Genomic DNA, 17,686 nt, shown 5'->3' on the forward strand with positions numbered 1-17,686 from the left:
GTCTGCATTCTTGGTGATATATTGGAATTAACAGCGATGTCCAATTTTTTTTCAGCGGTTTTAAAATAACCATGGACCGTGATGTTAAAAAAATAAGGAAATGGATTTATTTTTCATAGAGCACTCTTTTATTTTTCATAGAGCACTCTTTTATTTTTCATAGAGCACTCTTTTATTTTTCATAGAGCACTCTTTTATTTTTCATAGAGCACTCTTTTATTTTTCATAGAGCACTCTTTTATTTTTCATAGAGCACTCTTTTATTTTTCATAGAGCACTCTTTTATTTTTCATAGAGCACTCTTTTATTTTTCATAGAGCACTCTTTTATTTTTCATAGAGCACTCTTTTATTTTTCATAGAGCACTCTTTTATTTTTCATAGAGCACTCTTTTATTTTTCATAGAGCACTCTTTTATTTTTCATAGAGCACTCTTTTATTTTTCATAGAGCACTCTTTTATTTTTCATAGAGCACTCTTTTATTTTTCATAGAGCACTCTTTTATTTTTCATAGAGCACTCTTTTATTTTTCATAGAGCACTCTTTTATTTTTCATAGAGCACTCTTTTATTTTTCATAGAGCACTCTTTTATTTTTCATAGAGCACTCTTTTATTTTTCATAGAGCACTCTTTTATTTTTCATAGAGCACTCTTTTATTTTTCATAGAGCACTCTTTTATTTTTCATAGAGCACTCTTTTATTTTTCCCCCGTGCAACTTTATAACTTAGTGGAGTATTTGTCCCACTGTCATTTCATCAGTGTTGGTGGGATTTCTTCTCCTCTTCGCCTTGTTACTTTATTAAACCACACGTATTAAAATGGGGAAAAAATGTCCACCTTTTTGCCGCCCATAACCCCATTACAAAATTCTCTTTTAAAATCTGGACAACTCTAACGGTCTCTGTTTGTGTTCCACCGAAGTTATTTTTACACTCAATTTAAACGCGTTAGATCCAGTTATGAGTTTCAAGTACTTTACCGTAACTGTAATTAGATTCCCTAAGCGATTTACAAAAAATCCTGATTAAATTAAAGCTTAAATTTCTAGCCTTGTTTTCACAAATCCAGAGCGTAGCACTCCTTGTGATACCATTAAAACTAAATGTGTACCGATCCACTCTGCACCCCCCACCTCCTCTTAATGCCCAATCAATCCGTTAATTCAAGGTCACAATTGTGGCCAATGTCGCCGTCACTTTTAGTGAACTCTACACAAACAACATGCCATGCGCGTTATCGAAAAAATAACCGATGCTTACGCATTCGTACTCGGCTTAACTGTCGATAGCAATCGATTCATTGGTGCACCTCCAGTTAACACGTTGAGCTTCTCACTGCGCGTCGAGTGTAACACAAACTCGCGGTTACAGTGCGTCAAAGGCACGACACCATCACCTTACTTGCATTCCCATTTAAATCTTTTTTTTCCTCCCTCTCTCAATTTTCCTTCCTTTCCATAATCTCTGCCTCTCTTAGACAGCAAGAAAGATGTTCTTTATATCGGTCCAGTGCGAGGTAAGTTTCTCGTGTGTTATTTTCCTGCATCATGTGCTTTGTCTCAACCCTTTCTCTCTCCGTGCATTCCTGCTACTTGTTTGCTTTCTTCCTCGTTTATTGTTCTTTGTGTTTGCGTGCGTATTTTGTGCGGTTTTTTTTTACTAAGCAGTTATTCCCGTGCACGCACGCGCATCTACAGATCGCCCTAAGTGACCCCGAACATTCCGCAAGATCGCAAAGAAAATAGCGTGCACACTCGGATAGACTCTTTAACACTGCGATAGCATCTGAAGGACTTTCTCACTTGAGGGTTATTGCTCTGCATGGTTTATTGTTGGCCTAAAGTAGTTGAGGTGAGTTAGGAATGTTATGCATTGTGCTGATATTTATCCTTGCGAAAGCAAAACCTGTTTGAATTCTCACATAGGTGTCCTGGATTGGTATGCGGCTAAGCATAACAGGACGATTGAAATTATCAAATAATGCACAGCTGTTTGCCAATCCACTGCTGGATGATGACCTCTCTAACTCTGCATAGGTATTGGGGGTTGATTCTGCATGCTTCGCCATGCTTTTCGGTGAAGGTTTGTGAAGTGGAGGATGCCCAGGACCTCTCTAGATGTAATCCGTGGCCAGGAATCGAGCTCAGGCCACCAGGTTCGGAGCGGAATGCGTTAACAAATGTGCCACCGTTATTCCCACGTTAAATATCATAGTTTACACGAAATGTTTGAAATAATATACGACGGATATACAAGTAATAGCACATATATACGGTGTTAATGTATATCACAGTGAGATGCATAATGATCAATTTAGAGGACAACAATCCATCGGATTATATGGAAGGCAAATATTAATTATCATCATGCTTAGCATTTCCAAAACACACAGAATCAAATTGAGTAAGTACAAACTGGTGCAGTCATTCAAGCACTCACAAACCAAGGCCTTAATAAAAATACGTAGAAATGTTTTTAAAAATGCAAACGCATTGAACAGCTACACTGAGATTGCGTGAATAAAATTACAACATACAAATCAGAAGCGGAGTGGGCATAAAGATGGATGGGAAAAACACAAAACCATCTAAAATGTGTCAACGTCATAGCCATCATAACAACCGATGGTGACTAACTAAAGGGAAATGGTTGCAAAACCTAAAAAAATAATCCTGCAAAGCTGAGCGAAGGATGAATGTGAGCAAAGAGAATTAAAGGAAAATGGACTGATGTAATCGTTGGGGTGGCACACAATTGTTGTAGTGTGTATGTCAATTATTGAAGGTGGATCGCGATAAATGTAATTAAATAAATAGGCAAGTAAGAGCAAGGCTGAGTGTGTTAGCTAAATGTAATCTAATTATGAAAAGCAAAATTACAATATGACCAAAGAATAACATTTTCTATATTTGCATATTGTCTGTGATGACATCACAACCAGAAACAGGGACATTGAACAGAAATCTCGAAAGTAAGCAAAGATGCATGGACAGATGCATGCTGGGAATTTTTACTGAGCGATCGAAAGATAATCTCATAGATCGCAGTACAAGCACACATTGAAGACCTGTTGCTGTTGATGAAAGTAAGTGTGCTTGGGCAGAACAAATCTCTAGCGCGAGGTTGAAACCAGTGCTGGAACGTGCCCGAGAGGACAGCCGCCATGGAAAATGAACGATGGCGATTAACTCGAGCAGCACGTGAGCCCAATGAGTTCTGACATGGCAGGATCAGGTAGCGATTGCAACAGCTTGGGGAGGCCTTCATCCAGCTGTTGATTATTATAATGAAATGTTATAGCACCTTCTTGGTTCTTTCGGTAAAGTCACGTAGAATGGAAATAATAAATAATACAAATAAAACATAATCAAATAATTCTCACGACGTTTCGGCCACATCGCAAGCAGCCGTCCTCAGGTGTCTTATCGACAGACCTGTTCTGAGGACGGCTGCTTGCGTTGTGGCCGAAACGTTGTGAGAATTATTTTATTATGTTTTATTTTTATTATTTTATTATTTCCCTTCTACGTGACTTTACCGAAAGAACCAAGAAGATGAATCCCTGCAGTCACGAAAGAAGCTTTACATCGAAATGTTGTAGCACATTAGAATCTGTATTTCATTCCACATTTTAATTTTTCCTGGAGAAATCTGATGAACTATGAAATTCTTTTTCACAGATGTCATGTAGGGACTAAGCCGCGTAGAAATGCACAAACATGCACTTTGCACCGTAATGTGCCACTTAATATTGCCGTCATCCTTTTTTTCTCTCCTAAAAATGTATCCACACTCAAGGAAGTGAACCCCAGAATTTCAATGGTTATGCTTTTTTTTATGGTTTGTGCCGCTTGATGCAGCAGTTTGAAATCGAAGTGTGCATGCGTGACTAATGAATTAACTCGATGTTAAACCCTTGAGATTGACGTGCACTCATCACCTCTGCCGCTGAAAAAAAAAATACCCGTCAAATTTCACCTCCAGTCGTTTGATTTTATCACGATTCACTAATTGTGTCATCAATACAGCCTGTGCTGCCAATGAAGGGGCCTTGCTCATGACTGACGGCTTTCCAGTGGTTGCACTAGAGGTGCTTTCTACTGTGTATGTATGTACGTTGAACTTCTTTCGCACTGTACATAGCCAACCGTGCTAATCAGAGGTGCGGGGGAAGGACAACAAACTAAACACAAAAGGCACTTCTAAATAAATGAGTTTTAAAACTAGATGATTTAAAAGTGCATAGATGCAGAGGCTTCCTAACATCGGAAGGAAGAGCGTTCGAGACGGCCGCAGAAGCGCATCTGAAAGTGCACGATGCAGTGACCGTCTTTATTCGATGGTTCGCCAAAAGCCGCTGCGAGGATGACCGGAGTTCGCATGATGTTTTCTGCTCCTTGGAATGGATGATTTTGCCAGTTTCAAAAATGTGCGTTGTTTCCGAGCGGTGTTTCGGCACCTTCAAGTCTCCTGCCACACAGCGACAAAACTAAGCTGCTGCAATATGAATCTGAAGCCGCTCTGTAGTGATTTGCAACTAGAGCTGCATTGCGATATGTCCCAACTCTACGATGTTTATTTTATAAATTACATTTTTTTTTTGCCTTCTGTTATTACTTACATCCCAGTTTCATCATCGTTGCGCGCTCAGTGCCCGGTCACGTAACCCCGGCCAGCAAAAGCCTCGTATCGCATTCGGAGGACAAATCTATTGGAACAACTGTTTTGATTGCCGTTAGGTGTCACGTTGCCGTTTTTACTATGTGGCTGAGACACAGGATCTCGCTGCACTTGATGGCCTCGTGTGTCCACGGCCGGCTAATCGGAACCAAGCCCCAGTATCTGAGCAGTAACGGCTCATGGCGTCTGACAGGGCTATGCAGAGGCACTCCAGCTGCTTGGCCACCTCATTATTGATATTTGTACTCCATTAAACCCAGCTTTCCCTATAAGTAAAGGGTCAACTTCTTCTTGGTTCTTTTGGTAAAGTCACGTAGAAGGGAAATAATAACATAATTATTTTATAATGTTTTATTTTTATTATTTTATTATTTCCCTTCTACGTGACTTTACCGAAAGAACCAAGAAGATGAATCCCTGTAGTCACGAAAGCTTTAAATCGAAAAGGGTCAACTGTTTCGCCTACTTAGCTATCAGGCATGCAGCAATGAATCCATTTTCTGCTTATTATTGATCTCGCACGGTCAAGGTACATGCATACATTTGTGCGTGCAGTATATGCAGGTGACACTGCAATGTGACATTTAAGCTCATGGGTGTCAGCAAAAGTGCAACTGACAGAAAAAGAGAAACAAAGCCGATAAATGATCGAATCAAATGTCTGCCCCAAACTGCGACTATTCGCCAAATCTCACCGACAGTGGCAGAGGAGCCAATCGCCCCAAACGCCGAATGCGCCCTCCCGTTCAAACGACGGGGAAGGGCTGGCGGCCCACGCGATTTAAAACCCTCGCCCTCTCCGTCCCCCGCCACCTGCAGGCGGGCCCTTCTCCAGCCCCGGCTGGTACAGCAAGACCATGACGCCCACGTACGACGCTCGCGACGGCAGCCCCCTGTCGCCCACCACGGCGTGGTTCGGCGACTCCCCGCTCGCCGAGGGCAACCCCAGCGCGCTTGCCGCCGCGCTGCCCAACACGTCGCCCGAGGTGCTGGCGCGCATGTACCGGCCACAGACGCTGCTTGACAAGGCGCGCATCAACGGCGGGTGAGGCCCAGCGCTCCTGCAAACGATGCCCCGCTTATGATGATGCTGACAATTGATTCCGTTGCTGCTGATGATGCTGATGGAACTGCCGCTGCTGATGATGATGCTGCTGCTGCAGCTGATGATGCTTCTGCTGCAAATGGTACCGTTGCTAATGATGCGGAGGAAAATGATTTTTCTGCCGATTGATGACGATGCTGCTGGTTATGATGGTGATGATCCTTCTGCTGTTGTGGCTACTATTGTTGCCGTTTCTATTGCTGTAATTTCTGCTTCTGCTATTATCGCTGTTGCTGTTACTACTACTACTGCTGTCGACTGTTACCGCTCTTCCTGCTGCTGTTGCAGCTGTTTCTTCTGTGGGTTTGAATTGGTCTTTGCGGTGGGAAGTGGCTGAGAGATGACGGCATGTGGTGGAGTGGGTGGCAGCAGCAGCGACGGGGGAAGACAGATGTGAAGCAGGGATGAAGGAAGGAGGTTGATAGAGCGTGCGTGTAGGAGGCAGAGAAATGGGAGAGAGGAAGTGAGTGGGGGTGATGACGTCTCGGATTCTCCACTCCAAAATAACCTTTGTGTAGCGTTCTCATTCATAAAGACATTTGGCCTCTAGTTTGCTTCAGAGGCAAGTACACTCATTACACAGCACAGTTGTATTTCCCTATCGTTGAATGGAGTACGATGTCCAAAACATAATTATAATAATGCCTTTTTATTTACAGAATAAAGCCTCACTAAGTTTTTTAAGACTCATTTTCAGGATGGTTTCCCATATTGGGACCTCTTGGACATTCCCATTGATGAGTGTTCGGACTTGCAGAAGGAAGCGCATTGAGGGTAACACTCAAAGTGCCGCACAGAGAGATTCAAGAATCCGTTTCCGTGCTGTCATCTCCTGGCCACTGCGCAGTTCCATGCGGCCTCACGGCCAAGTCCAAACCCAGCTCAGCCCCGTTTAGCTTCTGAAATGCGATGAGGCTGGGCTCTCTCTACAGAGCGAATTTGGCCACAGGCAATCGATGACCAATTACCACATTTAGCTTTTCCAGGCCTCCTCATTAAGAATCCAACCAGGAGGCATTGTTCAAGTTAATGAAATCACGCACGCCAATTCGTTTTACGAAATAACGGAATTTTTAAAAACGACAGCGCATGTGCATGTGCTGCGCAGAGGTGATATTCACAAGTCACTGGAGCAACGCACTTTTAAATAACCTGGATTGAAAACGCATTTCTTTCAAAATGCTTTTTGTGTTCAGTTTGTTGTCCTTCCCCCGCACCTTTCAATTGGCACAGTTTGCTACGCACGGCGCAAAAGAAGTTCTACATACATACCTACACAGAGACCCACATACACCCAGACCCATAGAGACCGACAGATTAGCACAGTTGGTTTCATACGGTTTCGAAAGAAGTTCCACATTATCATTTGTAATAGATTTGCCATCCGACTGTGTAGCGCTCTCCGATGGAGGAAGGTTCGGCTGCAGGGAGCGGGGTGCTGGGAGGAGAAGGAGCCGGTGATTCATGGGGGGGAGTGAGGTGGCAGGGCTATGACGAGGGGGAGGCACGTCATCGTCATCGTGTTCACCATAGTCATAATCACCGTAGCCATATTCACCGGAGTAGAATTGATAGGGGCGCGTGTGTGGGGGAGTCAAACAATGGGCGAGGTGGGCAGGTGCGATTACGAAGACTCAACATCGTGGGTCGCAGTTAGTCACATCGTTTGTTTTTTCAGACACGCCATGACGCGCTTATTAACGGTAGACGTGCCATTATTGTTTCTGTCCTTTGCGGTATTCTGTCCTACTGCGAGCTTGAATCGCGGGTCATTTTTGTTTGCCGCGGTGTTGTCCAGCTTCTTTGTACTTGGTCATAATAAATGTTTGATGTACCACTATGTTAATTACAATGTTTTTCGGTTGCTCTGAATTCTACGCGCTTAGCGTGGCTTTAATGTGGTGCAGCAGCCGTGCTTTGGGGCCCGATACTTCCAGTGACATAATCTGATAACGGAGGAGAGCGGAATGCCTTGTGTGTGTTTTTTCTCGCCATTTCACACTTCAGAGCTTTTTTCCCAGGGAGATTGGATAACTGAACACACCTATTGTCGTTTTCTTTTGAAGTACACCTCGCATTTCACCCATGGCTCGATTTCACAAAAAAAGCTAAATACGGTTTACGGCAGAAATCCGGATGGAAAATTTGGAATTAAATGTCGTGTCAATCTCGTGGTTTACAATTGCATGGCTTCTCAAGTAACAACACCTGAAAGCCAATTTTGTTTGTGAGTTTCAACTGTTTGTTGCTGCTCTAACTAGTAGAATTCGTATTTTATTCAGATATAGAATTTATTTATAACCCGACGATATTTAATTGAGATAAGTCTCTTTATCGATGGGTACCTTGTAAAAAAAGAATGCAAGTGCACCGCAACAATAAAGTATTTGGAATTCCATGCAGTAAATAGTTTACGTAAAAAAGGGAAAACTATGTAAACGTAAATATTGAAACTATTTTTAAACCGATTTAAACAAAATACAGTTACGGGCCATCTTGGTATATACAAACCGCACTTGTACACACGCCGATAATTTAATGTACCTTGGTTGCTCACAGCGAGTGTTTGTGAAGCACTGTACGTCTTTTATCAACAAATCCCCTCCCCCTTTAGAAACCCCGGCGACCTCCACAGAGGTCAGGGGGAGTTACTGTTACATCCGCCGCCGTCGTTAAACCCTTGTGTGTTGGGCGTGCAGTTGGCTGGACTCGTCGAGGTCTCTCATGGAGCAGGGCGTCAAGGACAATGACATCTTGATGCTCCGGTTTAAGTACTACAGCTTCTTTGACCTGAACCCAAAGGTGAATTGCATTCAAATTTAACTCTCCGGGCCTCTGTACTAAGGCGGAAATACACGGAACGCAGTTTCATCGTGTTTTATGTACTGTCCGGTAATTACATTTGCTGCATAATTGCTTCAGTAGCGCATGGTGCAGTGGTTTTGTGCTCTGCCCTCTGAGCCCAGCGACATGGGTTGTATTGCTGGCCACGGATAACGCCGGTGCCACGTGTCGTTGTTTGAAAATGGATGCTGTGTTTCCCGCAACGTTGACCCGGATGTGAATGAGTAGACTCAGTGTGGCGTGTAAATGTCCCGCAATGGGGAGACAAAGACGGCCGAACGTGGTGCTAGCCGCAACACATGTACTCTCACGTGTCACACGCACTCTCACGTGTGTGTGTGTGTTTTCCGTACCGACCTTTAATAGGTGCTCGCTAACAATCTGCTGCACCGTAAAATCTTCACAATGTTCAGTGTGTTTGTGTATAGTTTTATCAGCCGAGTACTAACTGCTGTCTGCATATTATATCTTGAACTATTAGCATAACCATTATGGACTCCCAATATCACCTATCTGTGTGCACATATATTTATAGAATTGCATATTTCTTGGACATTGTTTGTTGCCGAGAAATAATATCCCATGTAGAAAAAATTCCGAAACATTTACACCAGATCTTTGTAAGTTCAACATTATTGTTGCTGTATACATATTCACGCAGTGGAAGCAGCATGGAGGCCGGGCACCGCATGTTGACAAAAGAGGCCTTGTTTTATTTTGGGCAACATGACTTGGTGGTTAATTTGGCCGTGACATGGGCACAGTGTCCTATTCTTAAGCAGGACGTTGCTGGAGTTTTTTTTTTGCGTCCATGAATCGCCTTGCAGCGGAAGCCAGCGCTGCATTCCCTGGAAGAAACGGCATGAGCTTGCTACTCTTTGGCAGCGTGTTCAACACAGCACAGAACCTATTTAAGACCGAAAACAGGAGACATTTATACACAATTCTGGCTGCGTCCTGATGAGGCTGGTTGTGATTGGCGGCAAAACGTCACAGTACTCGAATTGTAAATGTTGTGGGTTTAACTCTCCGACACACTGGTGAGCTGAACTAGGAACTACTTGCCACGTTTGGTTTACTTGACAAAACTTACTTATGTGGTTGTGTCAGGTCGGTGGCGAGTTTTTAACGACACATTTATATTCACGCGATCGAACCCAAAAAGCCTCTTGTGGAGAACCTACTCTTGTACCAACGCGGCCCTATGGAAGTTCTTGCATTGACCAATGCCGATTGGCGTAGTGTGCGTTGCATGCAGCAGTCAAGTGTAGACCTGGCTTGCTAAACGGTCCGACTTGCTGACTTCGATCTAATTTATTGAACCAGCCAAAGCCTTCGTGAGTCTCAGAACTCTTTGCAAGAGAGCCATGCATTGCAGATGTTCGACCAGTTCCTTTGTGAGGAGCGTTTCACGTATGGGGGGGGGGGGTGATGGACACTTGGGCACTCTGGGAAAACGCACGCACACGAGTGGGTAAAAATACTCATGAATCCGCACAGATGAACTTGCAAATTCACTTGCCCTACTGCCATCTCCTGGCCATCTCCCAGTCCAGCAACCCTTGCCTCCGCAGTCCTGGATTACAGGCGTGCCCCTCCATGCCCCCGGTTAGCGCAGTGCACAGTCTCATTACCTTGGTCTGGTCATTACATTGTAAGATATAACTTAATTTGATGTCCATTCATTTGGTTTTTAGGCCACTGTTTCAGGACGGATACAAAATGTATACGTTTTGTCCAAAAACGTATTTTACTCACAAGCAAGGGTAAACATTTACGTCCTTTGCAATGTTGTCAATTAAATAAATTAAGGATGCGGTGAAAGTATTTAACGTCAAAGTGCACCGCGTCGAGCTCATTCCTTGCAGTTGGGGGGGTGGTGATCATTGGCGGGCTGCTCTGAGAACGAGTCGTGACTCACAGCATCCGATGACAGCAGTGGCCACTGACGAGAAACAATTCCCTTTTGGAAAACAGTGGAAGACGCTCAACCCGTTGAAATAAAAACGGAACATTTATTATTTGAGTAAGGAAAGCTATTTCTGCTGTTTTGTAATAGCAGCCCAGTTGATTATTATGACAAAATTGGACAAATTATTCGCAATTACTAATATCTCTTCTTAGATGCCCTGCAGGAACTAGAACTCCTATATGCCAAAGTGCCAGATAGCAAATGTTGATTATGAGCAATACTCTACGGATTCGGCACGTTGATGCACAGATTATGAATAGCATAAATACAAAGAGCCTCAATGTACTGTGCTCTTATCGTCTTCATAGGCCATTAACAGACTGAACATGGTGTCATTCCAACGAGCTCATGACATGTGATCGTCAACGCATTCGTGACCGACTGGACTCATAGCAGTGAGCGATTACAAATATTTAGGCTTACTTACCCCACTTGTTTTCTTGGTTCTTTCAGTAAAGTCACGTAGAAGGCAAATAATAAAATGTTTTATTTTTATTATTTTATTATTTCCCTTCTACGTGACTTTACCGAAAGAACCAAGAATATGAATCCCTGCAGTCACGAAAGCTTTAAATCGAAATTTACCCCGCATGCGTTTAATCCTGATTTCACGTCCCAGTAATTGTGTTTAACGGGACATGATTTGAAACCCAGCGTACGTTTAGCGACCTCGAAGCTAGCGGTTACGTTTTGGGACACGTAACTCAGTTCCTGTGTCTCCCCACCCCACCCCCGCCTGTTCTCAGTACGACGCCATCAGAATAAACCAGCTGTATGAGCAGGCCAAGTGGGCCATCCTCCTGGAAGACATCGAGTGCACCGAGGAGGAGATGATGATGTTCGCCGCGCTGCAGGTGCGGGGCTTCTCACGGGCTTGAATGACGACGCCGCGACGTTTGTGTTCGCTAAGCGTTTGCGTTACACTTGATAACACGTTGTCGACGAACAACAGACTGAACAGTTTTTGTTTTATTTTACCAGGTAAGGCCTGCTGAGCTTATACAGTTCCTTTTTTTTAAGAAGCGACCTGGCCACGAAAGGTCTCGGGTCGCTTCCGAAACGAATTGACTTATCACGTGTAAATTTATAGCAGTCAAATCCTCTAAACGCATGGCGATTCTAAATGTGGATGTAAAAACCGGAGTACCTGGAGAAAAATCCACATAACCACAGGTAGAGAGACATGCAAACTCCAAACATACAGGCGTCAGGATCGAACCCACGATCTCCTGTATACCCAACGGGGTAGTTAACATCTCACCACTGCGGCGTCCCTTTATGAGACTTGGCTGCAGCTGCAGTGTCCCTCTTAACAGGGAAAGAGAAACAATGATACGTGTGTCGCCGTGCTTGGAAGATGGCTACAAGGCAAGGCTTGTAAATTTAAGTTTATAATCTTATCGCTCATCCTTGAATGATAACACGCGTAATTACATTAAAAATCTACCCGTGTAGACTTCGCGAAAAAACCTTGTCGTAATCGGGGCAGGAGGGATAATGATAACGTTATCTTTGGGATGGCAAGGATGGCGTAGTGGTGACACTTGTGCCTCACAGCAAGAGAGGCCTGGGTTCGATTGGATGCTCTCCCCCTGTTCTTGGTGGGTTTCATCCCCAATAACAACAACAAAATGTACAATGCCAATATCGGTTCACATTTGCAAACGAATTGAAAACTGACCCACAGTTACTCACATGCCAATCATCAGCACCTACTCGCAGGGTATAATGCCCATCGTTCACCCAGGTGTTGCGAGTCAACTTGTGCAGCGCCAGGGACAGCTGCCAATAGGGGGAATCTGCACTCTTAGGGCGCGTCGCTCCGTGATAGAGCACATTATTGATGGTGGATACGTGCACTGCCCCTTTTGTCAATCCACTGCTGGATGAGGATTTCCCCAAAACCGTGCTGGTTGTGGAAGTATATTTGCCCATTCTTGACCATGCTGCTCAGTGTGGGTTGCTGAAGGTGGGGAGCATAGACGCGAAGCGTAGATGTACGGTACAACAATAGATGTTGCTGCGCTGCTCTCTGGTTCCCATCGGTGAAATAGTCCCGCAGTCGATGGCAACCTGCCGGTGCATGGTGGCCGCCAATCCCAGCGATATTCGGGCTCAGACCTGCTTAGTTGATGAGATCGGGTACAGTTCTGGAGATTTGCTCATGAGCGTAATGTTGATATTGGTGTTTAATAGCCATGTTTGTTTGCCCTAATATTTGTATTCAAGCAGTGCCTTTTGAGTTTATGCAGAACACGTTATCGGAGTCTACGCAAAGAATGTTGACGTGAAGGAGAGATGTGGGAAAATTATTAGAATCGCCAACCGTGACGTAGAATTCGCTGAACTATGGAAAACCGTTAAGGAAATAAATGAGATAAGACAGTCTGAGATCACAACACAAGAAAGCTATGGTTATCTCAATAAAACAATAAGTTGAAGCGCTGCTTCTTTTAAAGCATCTCCGGGGGGAAGTTTTTTTTTATCATTATTATAATTTCTTGCTACAGTATCACATCAACAAGCTGTCTCTGATGACGGAGGGGCACGCGAACCACAGCGAACAGGAGGTGGACGAGGTGGACGCGGCGCTGTCGGACCTGGAGATCGCCCTGGAAGGCGGCCGTAGCTCCTCGGGCCTGGTGAGACGTCTTGACCGTGCGATCTCAACACACACACACACACACGCACTCACACGGTGGCTAGGAGATGTTATCTCCCTTGCCTGGTATACAGGAGGTCGTGGGTTCGATACGGACCCTGACGCCTGCTGCTATATTTGGAGTGTGCATGTTTTCTACCCGTGGTCGTGCGGATTTTTCTCCGGGTCCGTCGGTTTTTCCCTCCACATTTAGAATCGACGTGCTTTTAGAGGGTTTGGCTGCTTTACATTTCCACATGATAAGCCACTTCTGTGAGCGATCATTTGTGGCCAGGCTTGCTTCTGAAAAAGAGCTTCGTTGCTAAGTGGGCCTTACCTGGCCACTGTAACTGAACCAGCCTTGCATCACGTGGCCTGCAAGTTTGTCTGCTGAGACGAGGCTCCGAATAGCGGGCATGTTGAGATCCCGCTGTCATCGACGACGTATGCCCTCGTATTTATTTTGCACCTCAGCTGCGATGCTGATGCAGTTGACCTCTCAACACAGCACGCAAGGGCTCTCCGTTGGTCCCCTGAGGCTTGGCAGCATGCTATAATGGGGGGTGGGGGGCGTTATTCCACCTTCCACAACCTGTTATGGAGGGCCCCCTTTGTTGTGAGGCCTCGAACAAATTGCCACCTTTTGCCACCCCTTCCCAATCTCTGTGCTGCCCTGACATCATTTGCACGTGCGGTACATTTACTGTGGGGTGGGCGGGCAGCCTACTTTGATCTTGGGCTGCCTTTGAGAAGTCTTGCGACTGCATGCAGGCTTTGTGCATTGCATCCAAGTACGGTTGCACAATGCAAACGCGGCGCTGGGTAACAGAACACGAGCACGTGTGGTGTTCGCATTTCTGTTGCAGCCCTGTTTCACTCCTTACAAACATGAGAGCCCCCTTTCATAATCTGAAGTACCCTCCCTGCACGTGATTTTCTGCACGATGCCTACATGCAGGGGGGTTGGGGGGGGTACTATTACATAATTGCCTGTATCGATTCGCCCCCTCTTGTGATCCGATGGATTGTCGCGATTCAGGATGGTGATTTTATCCCATGGTTAATTACGTTTTACAACGGTGTTGAATGTATGTATGCAAGTTGAACTTCTTTTTCACCGTACGTAGCCAGCCTTGCGAACCGGAGGTGCAAACCCCTAGTGGTTGGTTACGTGAACTAATTTACGTACAGCTTGCACAAGATGAAACGCCAACTATTCTTGCACACACGATTCGATGCATATATCATAAGCCTAATAATACATTATAATTGATGAGTCAATGCAGGTTTTATATACTGTCCATTCTTCATTGAAATTCCACAAAGGCAAAGTGATTTCCTGCTCAAATGAGCATCGAGCTGGTGCTCATCGCCTGTTTACAGACTCGAGCCTGTGGTGGGATTCCACATTCCGATGATGGGGGTGAGGCCACACCCATATGATAACCACTGTTCATTTTTTCACAAAATGGTATTTATTTTATCGGCCCCCAGAGGGATGATGGGCTGAGTCAACTCCCAACCACCAGGATTTTAACTGGCAACCTTCCAATTACGAGCCTTTCACTCTTCCGCTGGAACCACCAGGCTGGGAGCAACGTTTTCTTGATTAACTTCGACATGATCTGGGTGCATTTGTTAACTCCGACGTGAGTTTGTCGAGCTCGTGCAGTTTCTCTTTTGTACTTGCGAATGCGCCAAATTTTAATGAAATTAAAAATTGCTTTCTTGGCTTGTCAAACATTGCTGATGATGGACGGATTTTCCCTTTCTTGCTTGTTTGTGATCATAGAAAAATAAACACAACTCCTCCGAGCCAATGCTCATGCGCACACTGTTCATGGAAACCATTCTGAAGCCAATGTTTTCAGAGTGCGGCCCAGTGCCAGCTGCAGTTGCCCTTTCATGAGTGTGCTTTATTGAAATTTGCCGAGGCAAAATGCCCATTGATTTATTTTGCGGGGTTTTTATTAACGTGTATTTTTTTCTTTTTTTCTCTTCCCAATTTCAGCGGGATATCATGAAAATCCCGGAGCTCTCCGACTATCTTAAGATGTTCCGGTAAGGCTTTCGAGCGTTACGAGTTCCGTTTGCCGTGTTAATCTTTTCTCGTGCGATTCTCTTCTTTGTTGCACATTTGAGGATGTTTTTGATGGTTTTCGTGGATTAATTTGTTTGTGGCAGGCCAAAGAAGCTGACTCTGAAGGGCTACAAGCAATACTGGTTTGTGTTCAAGGACACAGCCATCTCTTACTACAGGAATAAAGACGACCCCAGACCCGTGCAACAGATCACCCTCCGAGGTAAAACGTGCCCCAGCTGCTGATCAACTCCACTCTGTGTTTAAGTTGTCTCATTGTCCTGCAGCTTGCTGCCTAAAATAGAGTGGCCACAATTTAGAGTTGTGGTCTAAAATGTGGCTGTGTTGCAATATACACGCGGTTTGGTGGTCGGGACCATTTTGTCCATTTGTAGCACGTTAGAGGACCGCATCATTGGTCTCAATTGCAAGTTTTGCTGTCTAGAAATGCCCTTTTGGGTGTTCAAGTTTATTTTGTTTAACCGTGAGAACTCAAGAGAACAGGATACGCCTCATTTGTAATCGTGACCCGGGTCACCAAAATGCAAGGAAAATAAATACAAATCTGAAGAGAAGCAACTATCATTCGAGGAATTGAAAAAACTTCATAGCCTGCGGAGCAAATCGGCTCGGGCAGATGACATCCAAACTGAATATATGGCACAGAAAATTATTGGTCGACACAATATATCTGGTCCTTTAATTGTTGTTGCCGTCTGTCTTCAGTGTGTTTCCTTGTGGATAAACTCTGTGATTTAGATGGTTTTTAATAGTTATAGCTTTAAAAAAAAAACCTTTGCTTATCCAGGAAATCTTTACTATATCTTCAGAATTATTATTTTTAATGGGATGTTTTGGCCACATTCCTTTTAATTATTTGATTTTTACATGTGAGAAGAAACCGAGATACGCGGAGAAGCCCCACACCGTACCATGAGATAATGAAAGATCCACATAACCGGGTCACCAGCCTATTTGCTGTACTGTCTTCTTTAAATAACTTTGCATATGAGCGGGTTTGGGAGTTGCACAGATCTCTACGTGAACCACCAACCATTGCCTCCATGGCACTGGAGTATAAAAGGAGCATGCCTGTAATATTTATTTATTTAAAGGTAAATGTCAGACAGATGTTCTTGCAAAAGGCCAGCTGTCCCCCCGTGTGCTTTTTCCACAGTTGTGATTTGCGTACAAACTGTTGATCAATTACCATGGATGCCTTGACCCTGTTCTTTGATGGCATGACCCGGTTGTGGCAGAATATGTAAATTATGTATTCTCTGCTGGTCAAACCATATAAAAGAGTCCACAAAAACTTTAACATCCTGGACATATATTTGCGCTAACAATGACAAAGATCCCCCATATAGTCTTAACAGACTGTTGGGGCAAGTGCTGTTAGTGAGCACCTAATGAAGGCCGGCACGGCACACGAGGGGGTGGGTGGCCAGCACCATGCCCAGCCGCATTTGTCTCCCCAGTGGCGATGTTTACGCACTGCACCAGGTACTCATTTATGGCTGAATCGACCTAGGGGAGACCCAGGACCAGTTTAGATAATCATTACTGGTGTTGGCCGTGAGCGGGAATCAAACTTGGGTGACCGGGTTTGTAGCGCAGTGGTTGGCCCGCTGCGCTACCGCTCCATTTGTACACACTCCCAAGCACACGCATAGCTTCCATGTACACTGTTTAACCACAAACTTACTGCCTTTGCATTTGGCTATGGTATGAGTGAGTGGAGTAGATGCCCCATGAATTTTTGTCATACCCAAAGGATCGTCACAGGCACAATATAGACATTCGAGCAATTTCAGTTTTTAAAAATATACGTTTAAAGTTTGATATAGCTACTTGCACATTCTTGCATTCATGGGAAGTGTCCCTGGTAGCCAGCTCACCACAGCTTATTGTTGGCATGCACTATCATACTATCTCTGTGTTTGCGTTGAGTGGGGAGTGGTGATGCTTAGGATAACGCACTGAGCAATGAACCCAGCGACATGGGATGCATTCTGGGTGGCAAACATCGTTGGATTGTGATACCAGAACTCGTTTTGGTCATCCTCTCGATCAACTTGTCCTTAAATTATTCGTAACAGATGCAGAGTGTAAATATCGGCAGGGGAGAGACAGAAAAGCCTGGGTGTAGCGCTGGCCACACCTACCGTCTCGAATATGATATTGGCATTAATAGGTGCTCGCTAACAGAACTTGCCCAAACAGTGTCCAAGGCTACATGGTGGGAGTGGGATCTTTGGGAAGGGATGGAGAGGGCGGAGACAAGATAGCGTGTTCCGTGATGCTTTTCCTGCAACAGTGAACCAAAGCAGAAATTAATTAATTCATTATAAAAACATT

General features: G+C 44.5%; 1 protein-coding gene across 5 annotated transcripts in view; it reads left to right on the top strand.

Annotated features, from left to right (window-relative positions):
• Window positions 1-17,686, top strand: part of LOC144937079 (fermitin family homolog 2-like) — a 60,754-nt gene that overhangs the window by 25,687 nt on the left and 17,381 nt on the right. For 4 of the 5 annotated variants that reach the window (XM_078864327.1, XM_078864328.1, XM_078864326.1 and 1 more), the window contains 6 exons: window positions 5,503-5,728; window positions 8,488-8,590; window positions 11,351-11,458; window positions 13,115-13,246; window positions 15,257-15,306; window positions 15,430-15,548. In XM_078864327.1, coding sequence (XP_078720453.1) covers window positions 5,503-5,728; window positions 8,488-8,590; window positions 11,351-11,458; window positions 13,115-13,246; window positions 15,257-15,306; window positions 15,430-15,548 — 738 coding nt within the window. Of the gene's footprint in view, window positions 1-1,480; window positions 1,520-5,502; window positions 5,729-8,487; window positions 8,591-11,350; window positions 11,459-13,114; window positions 13,247-15,256; window positions 15,307-15,429; window positions 15,549-17,686 lie in introns of all 5 variants that reach the window. The other variant, XM_078864330.1, reaches the window with a different exon arrangement.

This window comes from Lampetra fluviatilis, chromosome 18 (assembly GCF_964198595.1).
Source record: "Lampetra fluviatilis chromosome 18, kcLamFluv1.1, whole genome shotgun sequence".
In the NCBI taxonomy this organism is placed as follows: Eukaryota; Metazoa; Chordata; class Hyperoartia; order Petromyzontiformes; family Petromyzontidae; genus Lampetra; species Lampetra fluviatilis.